Source organism: Paroedura picta, chromosome 18 (genome assembly GCF_049243985.1).
Source record: "Paroedura picta isolate Pp20150507F chromosome 18, Ppicta_v3.0, whole genome shotgun sequence".
In the NCBI taxonomy this organism is placed as follows: Eukaryota; Metazoa; Chordata; class Lepidosauria; order Squamata; family Gekkonidae; genus Paroedura; species Paroedura picta.
Window position 1 is genome coordinate 2,577,866 of NC_135386.1, and position 19,473 is coordinate 2,597,338.

The 19,473-nt window shown below is 54.8% G+C and overlaps 1 protein-coding gene across 1 annotated transcript in view; it reads right to left on the reverse strand.

The window, feature by feature from the left end:
- The window catches only part of CSPG4 (chondroitin sulfate proteoglycan 4), a 51,076-nt gene that overhangs the window by 10,608 nt on the left and 20,995 nt on the right, over nucleotides 1-19,473 (reverse strand). The window contains exons 2-5 of the mRNA XM_077317574.1: nucleotides 9,315-9,478; nucleotides 5,348-8,923; nucleotides 3,824-4,303; nucleotides 2,003-2,179 (exon numbers count right to left, since the gene is read on the reverse strand). Coding sequence (XP_077173689.1) covers nucleotides 2,003-2,179; nucleotides 3,824-4,303; nucleotides 5,348-8,923; nucleotides 9,315-9,478 — 4,397 coding nt within the window. The remainder of the gene's footprint in view (nucleotides 1-2,002; nucleotides 2,180-3,823; nucleotides 4,304-5,347; nucleotides 8,924-9,314; nucleotides 9,479-19,473) is intronic.

Sequence of the window (19,473 nt, forward strand, 5' to 3'; positions counted from 1 at the left end):
GACCAGACCCCAGCCACACAACCCGGAAAACCTTCAGTGTCGGGCTCTCGCCTCCGAAATTACCTCTGAGCACATGTTGAGGCCGAGCCAATGCTGCTTCCCATCCAGAACAGCTTGCTCTCCTCTCCCCAGGCACCACCCCCAAGCCTCCAGGAATTACCCAAGCTGGAGTTGGCGACCAGACACTCAGAACCGCTGGGCTTTCTCAGAAGCATGAAACAGAACAGCACCTCCTCGCCCCGGACGGCCCTGTGAGGTCGTCGGGAGAACTCGACACCAGGGCCATGACTTGACCGTGATCCCAGTTGAGCATCTGCTCCACCATGAAGTCATGCGCTATGAGAACATTAGCCTAGTTAGTCACTTGGGGGACGTCTTTCCTGCGTGATAACCTCCTTACATTTTGGGGGGGCTTGTTCTCTGCGGCTGGACGCTCTGAAACGATAGCCCCACATCCTCCCCGAGAAGCCCATCGGCTTGCCTCACAGGACCCTGCCTCCAGAGCGCCCTGGGGAGAGCGTGCTGGAGCATCATGCGCAGGCCGACAGTGGGCCGTGCGGCCTGTCTTCTTGGCTGCAATCGTTTTATTTTTGGAATCCGTTTCAGGCCCCGGAGAGGGAGCTTGCATAACACGGCCGTGAGGCGATGGTCCCCGGTGGGCTGGGCGGTCATGCGCCTCCAGCCCTGCCTCACAGGCCATCACTCTTAGCTCATGTTGCAACCCAGGCGCAAGGGCCCCGAGTCGATAAGGAGCTTGCTGGGGGATGGCCCACCCTCCTTGCCTTTTTCCTTGGGCTACCGAAGGTCCGGTTCTCCCCCGGAATTGCAGGCAATGGGGCAATATCCCAGTCATTCCACTGGTGAGCATGGTCTCCTCCACCCCAGGGTCAGCCAGCTGTGGGTTGGGAAATCCCTGGAGACATTTGGGGTAGAGCCAGGAGAGGGTGTGATTTGAGGGAACTCCGTGGAGGATCATGCAACGGAGTCCCCCTTCCAGAGCATCTGTTCTCGCCTGGAGGTGAGCTATGCTCCTCTGAGCAAACGACTCCCCCTAGTAGCAGAAGAAGAGATTTTTAAAATACCCCATTTCTCACTGCCCAAAGGAGCCCCAAAGCTGCTTCCCCTGGCTAGGAGTTTGCTTTAAGCTCAGCCATTACATAAGGAGCCCGTGGAGGCGCTGCCGTGGAGCGATGCCGCCCTCCTGTGGCCACTGTTCGGTATTGCAAGTTGACAGAACACCCACTTTTTGCAGGGCTATAATAAACTTGGCATCCTGAAAGATTTGTGTCCATGGGATGTGTGACATTCTGCGTTTCCTTTTGGGGTCTCCCGTGGGTGTTCAGTGCCCTCGAGCCCTTCCAGTTTAGAGCGACTCTGTGAACGAACGACCTCCAAAATGTTGTACCCTGAACGATCTCACTGGTAGTTTTTGCAAACTGACAGCAAAGGAGCGAAAGCCACTGGGGAGGGTTGGGGGGAGGCAAAACCCCCCTTGCCATCTGGGACAGGCGGGGCCTTGAGAAAGTTGGCAACCTCTTCTTTCCTCCCTGGATCAACAGGGATGCCAGTCCCCAGGAGGGACCTGGAGATCCCCTGGCAGGCAGAATGTCCCAGGTTTACAGCTCACCTCCAGGCAACAGAGATCCCTGGAGAAATTGATTTTTTTGGAGGGTGGGCCCCACCCCAAACCCCACCCCAAACCCCACCCCAAACCCCACCCCAAACTACACCCACTCCCAGCTCCAACCCCAAAGTCTCCAGGTATTTTCCAAAAATTACTTTCCTCCTCCAAGCATCCTGGATCTCTGCCCTCTTTGCATATTTAAATTCTGCCAACCAGGGGTCTAGAAATGCCTGTTCTGAGCTCAAACTAGGTGCAATGGGGTGCTATTGATGGTCCGCTGCACATGTCCACACGTCTCTCACCCACATCTAAATCCTTGCACGTCCCCCAGTTCGGCGAGGGAGTCATACGCCCCTGCCCCGCACCCCAAAGAGCTACCTGCAGTTCTTGGTTGACCAGCACCACCGGGGCCTCGTCGTTGCTTGGAATCACCTCGATGGATACTGTCCTCGGGGGGCTCTGCTGGTTGACCTCGGAGACGTTGGCCACCACCGTGAAGCCGTCCGCAAAGGATTCGCTGCCATCGTGCACGTAGTGAATCAGCTGCTGCTCTACCTGGGTGCAGAGAAGACAGCGGCTGAGGGGCCTTGGGCCGGCTTCTCCGGCAATGAAGTTGCGGGATGGTTGGTTAGAACAGGTATAATAGATCAAATTGTAACTCAAGACAGAGGAGGGGCCCTGGCTCAGTGGTACAGCACCCACTTGGCAGGCAGAAGGTCCCCGGTTCAATCCCAGCATGTCCAGTTAAAGGACCAGGCAGGAGGGGATGGGGAAGGCCTTGATCTGGGGCCCTGGCTCAGGGGCAGAGCCTCTGCTTGGCAGGCAGAAGGTCCCCGGTTCAATCCCCGGCATCTCCAGTTAAAGGACCAGGCAGGAGGGGATGGGGAAGGCCTTGATCTGGGACCCTGGCTCAGGGGCAGAGCCTCTGCTTGGCAGGCAGGAGGTCCCAGGTTCAATCCCCGGCATCTCCAGTGAAAGGACCAGGCAGGAGGGGATGGGGAAGGCCTGGATCTGGGACCCTGGCTCAGGGGCAGAGCCTCTGCTTGGCAGGCAGGAGGTCCCAGGTTCAATCCCCAGCATCTCCAGTTAAAGGACCAGGCAGGAGGGGATGGGAAAGGCCTTGATCTGGGACCCTGGCTCAGGGCCTCTGCTTGGCAGGCAGAAGGTCTCAGGTTCAATCCCCGGCATCTCCAGTTAAAGGACCAGGCAGGAGGGGATGGGGAAGGCCTTGATCTGGGGCCCTGGCTCAGGGGCAGAGCCTCTGCTTGGCAGGCAGGAGGTCCCCGGTTCAGTCCCCGGCATCTCCAGTTAAAGGACCAGGCAGGAGGGGATGGGAAAGGCCTTGATCTGGGACCCTGGCTCAGGGCCTCTGCTTGGCAGGCAGAAGGTCTCAGGTTCAATCCCCGGCATCTCCAGTTAAAGGACCAGGCAGGAGGGGATGGGGAAGGCCTTGATCTGGGGCCCTGGCTCAGGGGCAGAGCCTCTGCTTGGCAGGCAGGAGGTCCCCGGTTCAGTCCCCGGCATCTCCAGTTAAAGGACCAGGCAGGAGGGGATGGGAAAGGCCTTGATCTGGGACCCTGGCTCAGGGCCTCTGCTTGGCAGGCAGAAGGTCTCAGGTTCAATCCCCGGCATCTCCAGTTAAAGGACCAGGCAGGAGGGGATGGGGAAGGCCTTGATCTGGGGCCCTGGCTCAGGGGCAGAGCCTCTGCTTGGCAGGCAGGAGGTCCCCGGTTCAGTCCCCGGCATCTCCAGTTAAAGGACCAGGCAGGAGGGGATGGGAAAGGCCTTGATGTGGGACCCTGGCTCAGGGGTAGAGCCTCTGCTTGGCATGTAGAAGGTCCCAGGTTCAATCCCCGGCATCTCCAGTTAAAGGACCAGGCAGGAGGGGATGGGGAAGGCCTTGATCTGGGACCCTGGCTCAGGGGCAGAGCCTCTGCTTGGCAGGCAGAAGGTCCCCGGTTCAATCCCCGGCATCTCCAGTTGAAAGGACCAGGCAGGAGGGGATGGGAAAGACTTCTGCCTGAAACCCCAGAGAGCTAGTGCTGGTCTGAGTACACAAAGCTGGCCTTGACAGACTTATGGTCTGCTTCACAGAATCACAGAGTTGGAAGGGACCCTGCAGGCCATCTAGTCCAGCCCTCTGCTCAATGCTAGATAAGCCTCAGTATAAGGAAGTGTTGTGTGTTCATGCCTTCCTACCTCAAACCAGGAGAAGACTCGCAGGTTCCCTTCTTCGGGTTTCTCCGTGTTCTGGAGAATCCCGTGCTCTGGACCGTCCAGAACCAAAAAGTCCACATTGAGAGCTGAGAAGTACGTGCTGGGGATGTTGATGACGTCCATGGAGATGGCCTTGGTGCTCCCTTCTACGACGGTGATGTTGTGGACCTCCAGAGGAATCGAAATGGGCAGGATCTCCAGGGACACCACCACACCCTCCAGGGTGTCCACCCCCTTGGCCGTGATATCAACAGTGAACTGGTCGCTCTGTATCTCCGGGTTGGAGTGGAGGTACAGGACTTGGCCTTCGTTGATGTCTTCTTGGGTGAAGGACTGGATGGGGTCTAGGTCTGGAGGTTCATCTGAGTTTGGGCCCTCATACAGGGCCACCAGGAACCCCGAAAGAGGGGGGACGGTGACTGTGTACGTTATCTCATGGGGAGGGACGTCTTCGTGTTGAACCTACGAGCGGGGAATTGGAGAAGAGGAAATGCCTAATGAGCTGCAACCAGTCAAGAGGAAAGATAATCAAGAACGCAAGAGAAGCCATGTTGGGTGAGGCCAATTGGGCAATCTCCAATTTTTTTCCTCTTTTTTGGATTGTCTTTTAAATATTGTTATGGTTAGGATGCAAGCAAGCTGGGCCTTGATGCTTTGCCGGTGCCGAAATACTTTGTGGATATAGAAATAACATGATGCCGCTCGAGGCTGTCATTTTTAAGCCCTGTAGAATGGGAAACCTCTGAACCCGTACGCAAAGAGTTGTGTCGTTATTGTGTTGTGTTATGTGGTATCATTCTGCGGTTTCATGCAACTCCAGGTCAGGGGTAGCCCACAGAAGGCCAAACCCGTCAGATCTCAGAAGCTAAGCAGAGCCGACCCTGACTTGTATTTGGATGGGAGACCTCCAAGGATTTGGGAGGTCATTCCTCCAGGGAACACTAGGGGTCAATGCTGTGGAGCCAGGAAATGGCAGACCACCCTCAAACGTCCCTTCCCAGACTATCTTCAGATCTCCTGGCTGCACGATACGTGCACCATAAGATAAATGAATAAATAATAAACCCATGAAACTTTGAAATCCGGCCCTGAATCATTGTATGCATTGATTTGGCCGGATTTGTATGCATTCTGCTGTTCTTAGTGCATTTGGTTCCCCAGTTGTGAAATGCAGTTTTATTTGCTGTCGGTTGTACGTTTGATATTGTCTGTACAGCATTGTTTCCGTTTCAAAGTGGGCCTGCGCTCGAACGGAGAAGTGCTGGTAGCATCAACAGCACCTTAGAGACCTACAAGATTTGGGGAGCATAAGCTTTCGAGAATCAAAGGCAGCTCCAAAGCTGTTACCCCCCAAATCTTGTCGGTCTTTAAGGTGCTCCTGGACTTGAGAATCTGCCTGCAATTTATAAGTTTTCTCAAAAATGGGCTGGATGTTTTCAACGACATATTTACAGCCTATCACGCCCAGAGCTAGCAGGATCACGAGCAAAGGAAAAGATCACCTACCAGCAAATAGTCGTTCTTGATCTCCACTGCTTCTCCTTGGAGGATGTGGATCCTCTCGTGATGGACAAAGTTGAGGGGGCTAGGGCGGGGCCCTCGGGACACGGTGATATCCAGCGTCCCTTCCACGGCCACCTGATTCACTTCCGCCGAGAAACGGATCTTGTCCTGAGAGCTCTTGCTCCCGTTGTGCTGGTACACCACTTCTCCCGAGAGCAGGTCTTTCTGAGTGAAGGAGGACACCTCCTGATCCCCGCGGAGAACCACTCCCCCTTGGGGCGGGGCTGTGATGCGAAAGAGGACGTCTTCGGAGTTACGGATGTCCATGTTGGTTTCCAGGCCGAGGATGGAAGAATCGATGGCCCCTTGGCCGCCTTGGCGGATGACTAAGCCCGTGTGGTTCTTGATTTTGAGATAAGGATCAGACGCCTGCACTTCCAGAAGCGTGGCCGTCTGGTGTAGGCCGTCGGAGACCTGGAACTGGATCCAGCCTCGGTCTGCCCCGGAATGGACAAAGAGGATCTTCTTCTTCCTCAGGTCGTCCTGAGTGAAACGGTACACCTGGAGGCTCCTGTTGTCCACCGCAATTATGCTCCCGAAGAGAATGTCCTTCCTCACCAACACCAGTTGCGCGTCCGAGAAGCCTGAGTCTTCGTCAGCAAAGGCGATGTCGTCAGTGGTCAGCAAACGTTGTCCGTGGCGCACCACGTTAAAGACCTTGTTCACCAGCTGGACTGGCGTGTGGTCATTCACGGGCTGGATGGACACTCTGAAGACCCCCCTCACTTCCTCGGCGTCTGAATCCAGGCTCCCCTCGTCTTGTCTGAGGGCCACAAAGGGGATGTCGTCCTCCAGGGTCTCGGAATCATCGTGCTGGTACACAAGGCGGCCTTGGAGGATGTCTTCGTTGGTGAATTTCGTGACCGGCTCCTTGCTGGACGGCCAGCTCCCGGAGGCTCTCCAGATCAGCTTCCCATGTGTCGGGCCTTCTATCACTTCGTACGCATAATCCATACTGTTCACCGTCTTGACAAATAAATGGTCCTTGGAAATGACGGCTTGCCCTCCCTCTAAAACAGACAAAAGGACGTTGGTCAGTGTAGGAGCGTCCGGATCTCCCCCGATATGTATCGTGTAAGTGTACACGGGTGAGTAGTACTCCTCCGCCATGACACGGAACTGGAAGAAGTCTTCGCTCTCCTTGGAGTCTCGGATGGTTGCGGTGTAGCTCAGGTGACGCTTCCGCAAATCGTCTTGCGTGAAACCAAAGCCCTCGGTCAGCCTGCTGCCCTGGAGTTCAAGGTTCCCCTTTTTGGGGGGTTGAACGATCAGGTAGTGGAAGGACACTGGGCCGGAACCTGTCTCCTCTAAAGCCGCCTCCAGTTCATTGGCGGTGATGTTTCTCTGCCTCTCGTTCTTCATCTGGAGCGGGACCATTGCCTTCATCCTGATGGTGGCCCTCTTGACCCTGATGAGGAACGTGTTGTTCCTCAAGGTCTTCTGACCCACTTGGACCACAAAATGCACCTTCTCGATCACGTCTTCTGTGAGGTGCTCGGCGTCTGTGCTGAAATACCGGACGCGCCCCTGCTCGACCTCTTGCTGATGGAACGACTCGACTTTCTTCCATTCCCCGCCCACAGCCCCTTGCTTTTGGACCTCGCCGTACTGGAGAGGTGCAGTCAACCAGTAGAGGATGGGCACTTTTTGTTGGACGGCGTTGGTTTCCACGGAGAGGTTGGCGGTAGTGATCGCAATGACCCCCCCTTGCGAGACAAAGAGGCCCGTGTTATTGCGTACTTGGATGTCAGGCTCCATGGCGACCACCCTCAAGGTAGCTACCGGACTCATGACCATGCCATCGTTGACTTGGAAGATGAGTTGCGAGGAAGGCCCACTTTGGTGGACGTACACCACGTGGCCTGCTTCCAGATCTCTGCAGGAGAACTCCTCAACCGGGACCCCCGGATTGAAGTCATACTCCACGTAGCCTTCTTCCATCCGCTTCCCACCGAGCAACTGGAAACGCAAACTATCACAAGGGGTGTCGTCGTCGAGGGCTTGGAGGATGTCCGAGTTGAGGGCCTTCCGCGTGTGCTCCAGAATGACCATGAGGTCTCCGTGGGGAAAGACAACTTCAGGGGCGTCGTTGACTGGGTTGATCTTTATCGGAAGCAGATAAATCTGGCCTTGCCACAAACACTCTGGAATCCCTCTCCGGGAAGTGACGGTCACCTCCAGCAACACCTGGTCCATAGGGCCTTCGGAGCTGTCGTGGACATACCTGACTTTCCGATTGACTATGTCCAACAGGGTAAACTTCCTTCGGTTCCTGGCACTGAAGATGTCCAGCTCCAGCTGGCCGTGCCGTGGATCGGAGGTGACTTTGAAGAGAACCTGAGACTGCCTGATATTAGCGCTGCTGATGTCGATGGTCGGCCGGAGGTGCCGCCACTCCAGGAAAGCGGTGCCTCCCTCGGAAACGACCAGCGGGCTGACGTGCAAAAGTTTGGTGAAATTAGAAAAGACCGTAGGGAGGTTGGGGTCAGGGCGACAGGGTTCCACAACCGGCCCCTGCCAGTAATCCGGAGGAGGGCTTGTGGGAGCTTCGTCCTGCTCGTAGGCGTCGTCGTAGTCTGCAAATCGCTCCAGTGACCCGCAGCCGGCTGTCACGTCCCGGGTGACGAGGGCATCACGCAAGCTCCTCTTCTCCAGGTTGATCCTCAGATCCTCCACGCACCCCACGAAGGAGCTGTTGGAGTAGCCGTTCCCCGAGGCGAAAGCCAGCCGCCGCTCCCTCAGCCGGTTGGCGGCCTTCTCGTTCATGCCGCCAACAAAGAGCGGCCCTTGGAGGTCGAGGTAGTTGTGGATGCCCTTGTTGGAGGTCTGCGAGGCGTAGTAGTCCACGAGGATCTCAAACCGGCGGACGTCCACGTGGACCTTGACGTAGTGCTCCTGATCGTTGCTGAGGTAGATGTTGTTGTGCAGCACGACGGGTCCGTTCCCTTTTTCCACCACGCCCCTCAAGCGCCCGTCAGAGATTTCCAGATAGAAGAAGTCGTTCTGCAGCCCCGACTGGTAAATCAGGGGAGCCTGCTTCACGCTGGTGGTTATCACAAACTCAATGGTTCCGTCGGTCCTCGCGCTCCAGCCGGGGAACGCCATGTAAGAATTTGGCCCCAGGAAGCCCAAGGGGTCCTCGGGCCCGGCAGAGAATTCCTCACTGCACCCTTCTCGGATGCCGTGGACTCTCTTGGCACCGGAGCTGGATGCCAGAGCGGAGAGGACATCATGGTCATTGAAAGTCACAGCGTGGAGGCAGCCCCTGAAGGGCAGACTTGCTCCTGTGAGATACGGCAGCTCCAGATTCCCCGTCCCTCCCACGTAGAGGCCGTAATCGATGTCTAGCTGATGCGGAGGAGCTGGGAGCGCCACGGAGGCGTTGAAGAGGCCGTCCACGGTCAAGGACATCCACCCGTTGGCCACCAGGAGGTCAGCATCGTGGATCACGAGGTTATTGAGGTGTGTCCCCGCTGGGGACTTGACCGTCACTTCCTCTGAGCCTAAGTCCAGTCTTGCCTACAAAAAAAAGAAGAGGAGAGAAATAAGAGAGAGAACTGTTGTGTATCTTAAAGATCTTCCCTATAACATGTTTTCACATCAAAAACCTTTCAAGAGCTAGTGAACTTGTGGACAAGATCTTGATATTTTGTGGCCAGACTCTTTGACTTAAGTTCACTGGCAGTCTTCAAGCAAAGGTTGGATACACACTTTTCTTGGATGCTTTAGGATGCTTTGGGCTGATACTGCATTGAGCAGGGGGTTGGACTAGATGGCCTCTATGGCCCCTTCCAACTCTATGATTCTATGATTCTATGATTCTGTGTGGAAGAATACCCTGAACCAGGCTTGGGTATTGTACAATGGAAAGATCAGATGGAAAATCTTAGGGGAAAATGGCTTGGCTGACCTGCAGCATGCCCCCGCGGAGTTCCAGCAGGAGATAGTCCGTCTGCCCTGCAGCTAAGAAGAGGAGACCGCTCCGCTGGCTGGTGTAGAACTGGATGTGGAGTTGGACAGTAGTGTAAGCTTTCGCCAAGGGCATCTCCACGAAACCATCTCCAAAGAACGATGCTGAAAGAGAAGAGGAGACGTTTAGAGGGCCTACAACTTCCTTTAGGAAGCAAGATGTTCCTTTTGTAGCGTCTCTGGCTGACAGACAACAGAGGGGACTACTTCAAGATTGCCCAGTGCAATGAATCAGCTCCCTCAAATTGTAAAGAGAGAGGCAAGATATAGTCCTAACAGCCTAACTGACTAACTGCTGCTCTGGAGGCAATCAGAGAGGAAGTGAGCTCAAAGGAGCAAGGAGTCTCCAAAGAGCCAATCAGGGCACGGGTGCAGGTTATTTGAAAAACACCAGGAAGTTCCTAATCTGAATATGCGAACAACACACCTCCTCTGACTGCTGTAGGATATTCTTCATATGCGTTTGAATCATGTGCACCACAGATCTTCCATTTTTAGGCGTCAGCTGAAGGTGGCTACATTTAGGACTGTGTCAAATTATATCAGTCCTAAATGGTGTACTATTTATGTACTCTCTTGTATGTCTTTTATCTGTAACCAAAAGCTGCCACGAGCACCGTAAGGAAGGAAGACGGCTCGTGCATGTTCCAAAATAATTTCAAAAACAATAATGAAACATCCAGATCATACCCAAACCTTGTGGTACCGGCCATCAACGCTAGGTGGGGGAGTTCACCCTCGACAAACCCCCGAATGTCTGTTCCTTCCCATGACGCCGTTTAGCCAGACTGAGCAGTGGACGGAAGGATTTACCAGTGGGTTGAACACACAAAGATGTCTTATGCTGAGTCAGCCCAGCGGTAAGGAGCTAATGTCAAATCGTGGTTAGGGCGTTGGAAACGGGCTAGGGGAAAGTGGGGGTGAATCTTCTCCGTTCAAAGCAGGCGTCCTATGAGAGAGAAGGGGGAATGCTGGGAAATCACCCATGCATCTAGGGCTCACTTGGCCCCACGGAATCCTCTGCCCCAGATAACGGGAACATTCCCTCTCCCTCTTTTCTGTGCTGCAGGGGTCTGTGATCGTGTACAACTCAAGGAGTCCAGGAGCAGAGATGATACCGATGAAGAACTAGCAAAAGGAAGCCCATTTGAACACGAGAACACAAGAGACGTCCTGTTGGATCAGGCCATGGCCCATCCCGTCCAAGATTGTTGTGTCACACAGTGGCCAAAACCCAGCGGCCACCAGGAGGTCCACCAGCAGGTCCAGAACTCCAGAAGTCCTCTGGTTCTTGCCCCCTCAAACACCAACAAGATCAGCATCCCTTCCCCAGACAGATGTTCCATTTGGACCTTGTGGCTAACAGCCATGGATGCACCTCTGCTCCAGATGTTTCTCCAATCCCCTCTTGAAGTGGTCCACCAACACTACGACTTCCTGCAGAAGGGAATTCGTGACACTCTGAGTAGCTGAAACCGCACAACTCGGTTCAAGTCGAATCACCCCTTAAAGATTTCCAGGGCGTAAACTTCCAAGACTCAGTTGTCATTCCAGGAGTTCTCCAGGTGCCACCTGGAAGCTGGCATCCCTCTGCCGCTTCCACAACAGGAGGGGAAATCCTAACTCATCCCCGCAGGCTGCCACAGCTAGCCTTCTCCTCCCCGACTGCTCCTCCTCTATCCAGAAAACCGTCCCGGCGGTGTATGACCATTTGGGAGCACGGGCGCTGTGCAGCTTTGCATCTTGGCCCCCAAAGGCACTTGGGGCCGGCCTCTTTGCTCCATCTCTTTGTGACACGTCGAATGGCTGAGTGGAACTGGGTCAGAAGGAGAAGGGAAAGGGAGCAGGGAGCAGCAAACCATCTGCACGCTCCAGAGCATTAACACCGTCAGCCTCCTGGACGGAAGCCAGGCGGAGCGAATACAAACGGCCCGTTGAAAGGATCCATTTGTCCCACCGCACAGGAAGGGTCTCTCTCTCTCTCCCTCTCTCTCTCTGGCCTTGGCCGGCCACACGCAGGAGGAGTCGAATCCAGAACGCGCCTGGGGGCTCCGACAGGTGCAAATTTGCAATTGCTCCCTGGCGGGAGTTCAGGGCCAGCTCATGGTCTTACGGCCGCAGGGAAGAAACAGCTTTCAAGGGGTGAGATAGATTCGTGGCGAGCCAGCAGGAGACATCAGGGGAATATCTTGGCCTCTGTGCCCTGTTGCTGGCCCTCCAGAGGAACTGGTCAGCCACTGGGAGACAGAGGGACTGATTCGGCAACACGCAGCCCCTGAAAAACCCGCTTGAAAAACGAAAGGAAGCCGAATGTGTCCGAGGTCGTCCCCTTTCCCTCCATCTGTTTTGGCTTTTCGCTCAGCGAGTCAATCTTTCCGTCTTCGAAACAGAGCGGATTTGCACAACTGTTCTCTCCCCGCAGCCAAGGAACTCTTGGCAGGCTCAGGACACGGAGAGCCACGCGCGGCTTCGGCAGTGGGGAAGGGCTGTGGCCGGGAGGAGGGTGGGGAGCCCTGTGTGTGCCCGGCCTCCGGCGTTCCCCGGTTAAAATTATCCCCCAGTTGGCCTGGGAACGATGGAAGGATATGCAAGACCGGGCTGGATAGGCAGGGACCGAAGGCCTGGATCAGGCACACACAGAATGCACAAATTCAGTAGAGCCAATGGTCGCTGTTTTAAAAAGATGTGAAAACCTCTGCACGATTGCAAGGAAGAGAAGATGAAAATGCCTTCCTTCCTTCCTTCCTTCCTTCCTTCCTTCCTTCCTTCCTTCCTTCCTTCCTTCCTTCCTTCCTTCCTTCCTTCCTTCCTTCCTTTACCTCCCCTGGCCATCTTCCTTCCTTCCTTCCTTCCTTTACCTCCCCTGGCCATCTTCCTTCCTTCCTTCCTTCCTTCCTTCCTTCCTTCCTTCCTTCCTTCCTTCCTTCCTTCCTTCCTTCCTTCCTTCCTTCCTTCCTTCCTTCCTTCCTTTACCTCCCCTGGCCATCTTCCTTCCTTCCTTCCTTCCTTCCTTCCTTCCTTCCTTCCTTCCTTTACCTCCCCTGGCCATCTTCCTTCCTTCCTTCCTTCCTTCCTTCCTTCCTTCCTTCCTTCCTTCCTTCCTTCCTTCCTTCCTTCCTTCCTTTACCTCCCCTGGCCATCTTCCTTCCTTCCTTCCTTCCTTCCTTCCTTCCTTCCTTCCTTCCTTCCTTCCTTCCTTCCTTCCTTCCTTCCTTCCTTCCTTCCTTCCTTCCTTCCTTCCTTCCTTCCTTCCTTCCTTCCTTCCTTCCTTCCTTCCTTCCTTTATCTCCCCTGGCCATCTTCCTTCCTTCCTTCCTTCCTTCCTTCCTTCCTTCCTTCCTTCCTTCCTTCCTTCCTTCCTTCCTTCCTTCCTTCCTTCCTTCCTTCCTTCCCATAGCCCTGAGTCCTATTTTCCTTCCTTCCTTCCTTCCTTCCTTCCTTCCTTCCTTCCTTCCTTCCTTCCTTCCTTCCTTCCTTCCTTCCTTCCTTCCTTCCCCACCATTTCCCTCCCTGCCTTCCTTCGGGCTAAAAAAAGGTCTTGCACATGCTTTGGCTTTTGTGCCGGCCGCTTCTGAACTATGGAAAAACGCCTGGAATAAACTCTTTTGACTTGGCCACCTATGGGGTTTTCGGCAGAGGCCAGGCTGTGCCATGCTGGGCACTTCCCGCAGACCTTCCCCACTGGGCTGCCGGTCCTCTCTGTGCCGTGCTTGCGTGTCTCTATCAACCTTTCAGGGGAGCTTCTGAGATCGAAGGCAGCCCTGATGAAATCAAAACGTCGGCCACTGACAGGCCCACCAGCAAAGGGTGCGTTTCCAAGCGTGCCGAAAACAAGCAAGACAACGAGCCGTCTGTGGAGAGATCCCCTGTAAATATTACACGTTTGAAACAAATCTTTTTTGGGGGCGGAAAAGGTCACTGATGACGCTCTCGGCTTCCCGGCCTGGGGAGAGAGCTCAGCCTTTTTCCGTCTTGCCTTTCAAAGAGAGTACGGGCTCTTTCTGCTTTGACTTTTCCCACGTCTCACAGATCCAAAAGGCTGTTTGTTCTCGAGCAACGCCGAACTCCGGCATGCGCCTCCTGAAGGGGGCGATGCCACAAGCTAATTCGGCCTGACCCCGCTGTTCTGTCTCAGCTATGTAAAGAGAGAGGAGGGAGATAGTCCTAACAGTTTAACCGACTAACTGGAGGGTACGCAGAGAGGAAGGGCGCTCAGCGGAGCCAAAAGTCTCTGACGCAGGCAATCAGGGTTCAGGGAGAAATTATCTGAAAAATACCAGGAGTTTCCTCCTCTAAATTTGCTAACTCCCGTAGGAGAGACTTCACCCGCTGTCGAGTCACCCACACTACAGATCTTGTATATTCCACCCAAAATAATCACGGGACGAAGCAGCCGAATCCTAAAAACCGACCGATTCTTCAGAGGAACCCTGCAGGATCCCCCTTTGTGGATCCGCTCTGCTCCCTTCTGGCATTGCGGAGGGAGCTCCGGAAAACCTCCAGGCCGTCTCTTCATTCCCGGCCATTGACAGCCGAGTGTGGCATGCCGCTTGGAAACGCACCCAGCTCTTTGTGTCCCTGGGAGATTAGTCTCGAGTGGCCACTGCTTTCATCTGCCCAGGACGGTAAAGGTCACCTGTCAGCCCGGTCTCCTTGGGTGCAGACAGCTGCAGCACGACGGACGTGCCAGGAAATGTTCCTCTCTCCTTCAGCTGGGCTGCATCTTGCTCGGGGGGGTTGCCAGGTCCAGCTTGGCCACCGACAGGGGATGGGGAGGCAGGGTTGCTAGGCCCAGGCTGGGAAGCTTCTGGAGATTTGGGGATGGAGCACGGGGGGGGGGGGAGGCAAGGACTTCAGTGTGGGACAAGGTCACCCCCCTCCCCAAGAAGCCATTTTCTCCAGGGGAGCAGATCTCTGCAGTCTGGAGAGGAGCTGTAATTCCAGGGCATCCCCAGGTCCTGCCTGGAGGTTGGCATCCCTATCAGCAAGGTTCATCCTCCTAAGCAACCATTTTCTCCGGGGGAACCGATCTCTGTAGCCGGGAGGTAGGCTGTAATTTCGAGGCCTCCCCAGTTTCCCCTTTGAGGCTGGCCTCCCTACAGGGATGGGGGAACAAGACTGCCAGGTGCATGCTGGGAAACTCCTGGAGGCTGGCTCTTTCCTGCTGCCATAACCTGAACCCCTCTGTCCTCATATCTTGGACTCATAATCCAGCAGGAAGAAAGGGCCAGAGTCCAGGAGCCCCTGAAAGACTCACAACATTCAGGGTAAGGGGAGGAGTTTTCAGGAGTCCCTGCTCGCTTCTTCGGATACAGCGAGAAGGAGACTCCATCTGTCCTTATATATGAAACTGCTCCACTCTCCAAGGTCTAGGGACAGATGGACTCACAATCCAGCAGTAGAAGAGGGCCAGAGTCCAGGAACGCCTCGAAGACGAACAAGATTTGTGGCTGGGCAGGAGCTTTCGGGAGACACGGTTCCCTTCTTCCGAGAGTCGAAGTGCTCTCCCATCTGCCTCCCTTCCAGCGGCAGAGTTCTCCTGGGAGATTCCTACCATAGCGGCGCAGAGGGATCCCTTCCAGCCCGGCCCTTTTATGTGCATGTCTCGGCCGCCACACAGCTGTTTGGACGAGGACCGGGGGAGAAGTCAGGAGGCGAGTTGGTTGGTTGGTTGTTTGTTCTCCGGGCCCTTGGCGAGATGAGTCACTCTTTAAGAAACTGGAGCCTTGGAGCAACTCCTGGAGTCTGAGATTTCCTGGCAAGCGGAAGCCGCATTCTTGTAAGGCAAAGAGCATTTCTGAGCCCTGAGCTTGTGGCAGCTGGTTGCTCGCCTCGAGTTCGGGAGCTGATACAGTCAGGCGTTGGGAGGGGGACACGCCCTGTCTCCAAATTATCACTGTTCGGCTACCCGAATTACATCTCTGGGTTGATGCACGCAGATAGGATTAAGGTGTGTGCTAAAGCACAGTCTCGAAACTGTGGTTGCTTTTGGAATCCTGACACAGGGTGGGGAGGACAGCCACCAAAATGGCTGCGGCAGGAGGCAGAGCCACCCGCAAAATGGCCGCAACAGGAGGCGGGGACGCACAAGAAGCAAAGACCCAATGCAGGGGAGAAGAGGAGCAATTTTTACAAAAATACTTTGGGAAAGAATGAGAGGGAATTAAAGCAAAGATTGGGAACTTCCGGGCGTTTTTTTTTTTCCAAATCCTCTCCTCCCGAGTCCTGCTTGGCTGAACGGGAGACTTCCTGCTCCTTCGAGTCCACTTCCTCTCTGCTTGCCTCCGGAACGAGAGAACAGAATGACTGCAGACGAGAGCCCGACGGTTGCTTGGGACACAGTCATCCTCTCCTTAATAAACCCCCTTCGTCCTTTTCTGCAGGCCGCTGCTGCACTCCTTCTCCTCGTCCACCTACGCCAACGTATCCCCCGGTATGGCCTGTCTGGGCAAGGCCGGCTTCCTCTGGGGCTCGCAGCCGGAAGGAAGGAAGTGATGGCGGAGCGGACCGAGCTGGGTCAAACAAAGGGTGAAGCCAAGCTCCGTTTGGAAGGTCAGCCAGAGACGTCGGGGAAGAGCGATTGCTTGCAGATGGCTGTGGAGCCCCCGGCCAAGGGAAAGCCCCAACGGCTCATCCCTCCGGCTCCGTCCCCTTTCCCTGGCCTTCGACAGCCAGCGCTTGAACGGCTTCCTTCCCTCCTTCCCCTCTCTTCCGTTTCCTCCCTGCTCGGCTTCCTCGGACGGACGGCGCTTTCTCTCCCACGATCAAAAACACATGTGAGGTTTGGGGGGCAAGTGCACGGCGGAGACCAGGGGTCCATCTAGTCTGGCTTCTGGTCTCATGTTCTGGTCAACTAGTTCTTCTAGGTGGCCACCCACAGGGCAGAGAGGCCAAGGCCTTCTTAAGAACATCAGAAGAGCCCTCCTGGGTCAGGCGAGTGGTCCATCTAGTCCAGCATCCTGTCTCACCAGTCCCTCTGGAGGGCCAACAACACATCATAGAGGTCAAGACTTTCTCCTGATTTTGCCTCCTGGCTCTGCGATTCAGAGGTTCAGTGCCTCTGAATGTGAAGGGTCTACTCAGTCACCATAGCTAGCTGCCATGGATAGATTTATCCTCTGTGAATCTCTCTTTCAAGCTGTTTCTTCTAATGGCCACCCTCTGTCAGCAAATCTCGCATTTCAACATGTCTTTCCTTCTGTTCGTCCTGACCCAAGATCTGGATTAACCATAACCAAGGAGCGCCACCAGAATAAACACACACCTTTCGGCATCTCTCTCGGGCGAGAGAAAAGAACAGGGGTGGGAGGGAAACGACTTGGCTGGGAGTGTTTTACGATGTTCTTTGGATGGAGAAGGAGGCCCTGGACAGTTTAAGGAAAGATACATTCGTGGACGTTTACGACCCGGCTAGGCATTTCGTCTCCCGGCGCTTGGCAGCATGGCTCTGGACGAAAAACAGAGGCCCACCTTCCTGTGAGAATCACGGGCTCTGAACCGGCAAGGGAAGAGTCACAGGCATGGTAGTTTGGGTTGCCAACTCTGGTTTGGGACACGCCTGGAGGCTTTGAAGGTGGAGCCTGAAACGGTCTTGGTCGCCTGGCCATTGACGGCCAAAGCGGGAGATCTCCAGGACAGCCTGGAATCTGGCTGCATGCGCCAGAGACGCGGAGGCAGGTGTGCCAGGAAAGTGAAGCCAGTGTGCAGGGAGCGAAAAGGGAGTCGTTAAAAACGCCCTTTCCAAGTCAACAACGAGGATACACACACACATGCGCAGGCCCTGAAAGGTCCCATATGTTCCCAGTCATTTCCTGCCCCCCACCGCAGAGTTTTATTAAGGTGGAAAAACAGGCCGAAGGGACCGGCCTTCCCCCTGCCCTGAACAACCGGGCTCTTGTCCGCGGCTGGTGTTTGTGGAACGCGGTCAGAAGGCGAGCTGCCCCATTCTTTCCGGAGGCGCAATGGGGGAATCTGAAGGCTCCTTTCAAAGGGAAGAAGGGGGCGACCTGGAGCTGGGAACAAGGGGTGCCTTGTCTCCCCCCCCGGTGCAGCCCGCCCTCAGGGTGGGGTGTCAGGCGTGAGCCGCTCTGTCTGGGTGGGCCCCGTGCTCTTCTTTGCCCCCCAAGAAGAAACTTTGCTTCGCTTCGTGTGGGAGATCGGAACCTTCGGGGTGAGCAGCAGAAGAGAGACTCAATGTTAAAAGACAAATGTTTATTTCTGTTCATGGGCGCATTTCGGATTTTTAAAACGTCGGTATGAATCGTACGCTCTTGTGCAGATCCAATGCTGGATGACACGTGGATGAAGTGACAAGGGCCAAATTCCTGAGGGCCCCTGGGTTTTGGCCCCTGTGTGACACAGAGTGTTGGACTGGATGGGCCCTTGGCCTGATCCAACATGGCTTCCCTTCTGTCCCTACAGAATTTCTGGTGTGCAATCCCTGCTGGAAGGTAGGCGGCATATAAAACGAGGGAGAGAATTGTGGAAACAGCGGCGGAAATGTGTACCTCCGAGGACGTCCCATGAAACGTCAACTGGACAACAGAGATCGAAACGAACCCTGTTCGGCCCGGAGGATCCCTGGGAACAGCAGGCTGAGACCGGAAGGAACGCTCGGGACAGACATGAAATTACGTTTCCCAGGATTCGTGGGGGTCGGGAAGGGTAAGCAGGAAGGGCCGTGTCGGTTAGCAGTGATTCAGCGCTTAACCCGGGAGAATTCAGGATTATGCATCCTGGGAAAGAACGTCCTGGAGAAAAGGGCGGCTTTGCAGGGTGGCCTCTGTAGCATTCAGGTCTCTCCCCCCCACCCCAAATCCCACCCACTCCTGGCTGCACCCCCAAGATCTCCAAACCGTGCGCTTCTGTCATTAGACGGCACTGAGGAGCATTCTGGCCGCTCCTTCTTCTGGATTCCAGAGCCCAAAGAGACCCCTTCCCAGGTCTGTCAGCATCCCTCAAAATCAGGACATTCTTAAGTTTTCTGGTCTATTTTGGTCCCCAAATCTCTTGAGGTTTCAAGCACTCTCCCCCCCACCCCCGTTTCTTCCTCCCTTCCTGTTCATTCATCTATCCGGAGACGCTGACTGCAAAATTCCTCTCCGGAGAGTCTTCCTGAACCCCCACAAAACCTGGGGATGATCTTTTCCCACCACGCAGAGATAATCTTTTACGGCAGTTTCCATTTGTGGGCTGGTCATAGCTTTTGTTTTTCTGGAAATGCATGTCCCGGTCTCCGGCCCCGAAGGGGTTTTCAAATGCAGTCAGAAACATCCATAAAAGCCACAAATAGAAGAAAAAATCCAACGATCGACAAAATAACCACAACCACGTGGAATTCCACTAGGGGGCACACTCTGCCCTCCGCTCCCCCCTGTTCCGGAACATTCCACAGAGGCTCAGAACAAAATGGCCGCTTTCCATGCGCTGGCCATGCGCTGACCATGCGCTGATCGGGCAGCCATATTCGGCGATATTCATGTTCGTGACGAAAACCAGAATACCCGTTCTGAAGAAGATTTCAGTTCCTGGACAGTATGGGCATTTGTGCATTGGGGGTGTTTTTTTTGGGTTGCCAGCTTCCAGGTGGGGCCTGGAGTCCCCCTGGGATTTGTGGCTGATCTCCAGGCTACAAAGATCAGTTTCTCTGGAAAAAGAGGGTTTTTTTGGGTAGTTAAGGTGGAAAAGAAGAGGACGTTTAAATTTTAGTAATAATTTTAACAAGAAGAAAGAGTTCCTTGAAACACAGGACAGGTGCCAAGCCTTGTAGACTGGGAAGATAAATTTCAGGAAGCTTCCAGCTCGAACCTGTCATTCCATAATAGGGATGACCAAAGAAGAAAATGTACCCCGCTTTTCACTACCCAATGAGGCAGGTGGGGCTGAGAGAGCTCCGAGAGAACTGGGACTGGCCCAAGGTCGCCCAGGTGAAGGAGCGGGGAATCGAACCTGGTTTTCCGGATTAGAGGCTCTCGCTCTTAATCCCAACTCCAAGCTCTTGGGTGGAAATCTCCTGAAGGTTTTGGGGATGTTCCAGGGAGGGTGGAGTTTGGGGTGGGGTATGTTCCCACAGTGCCCACCCCCTGAAGCATCCATTTTCT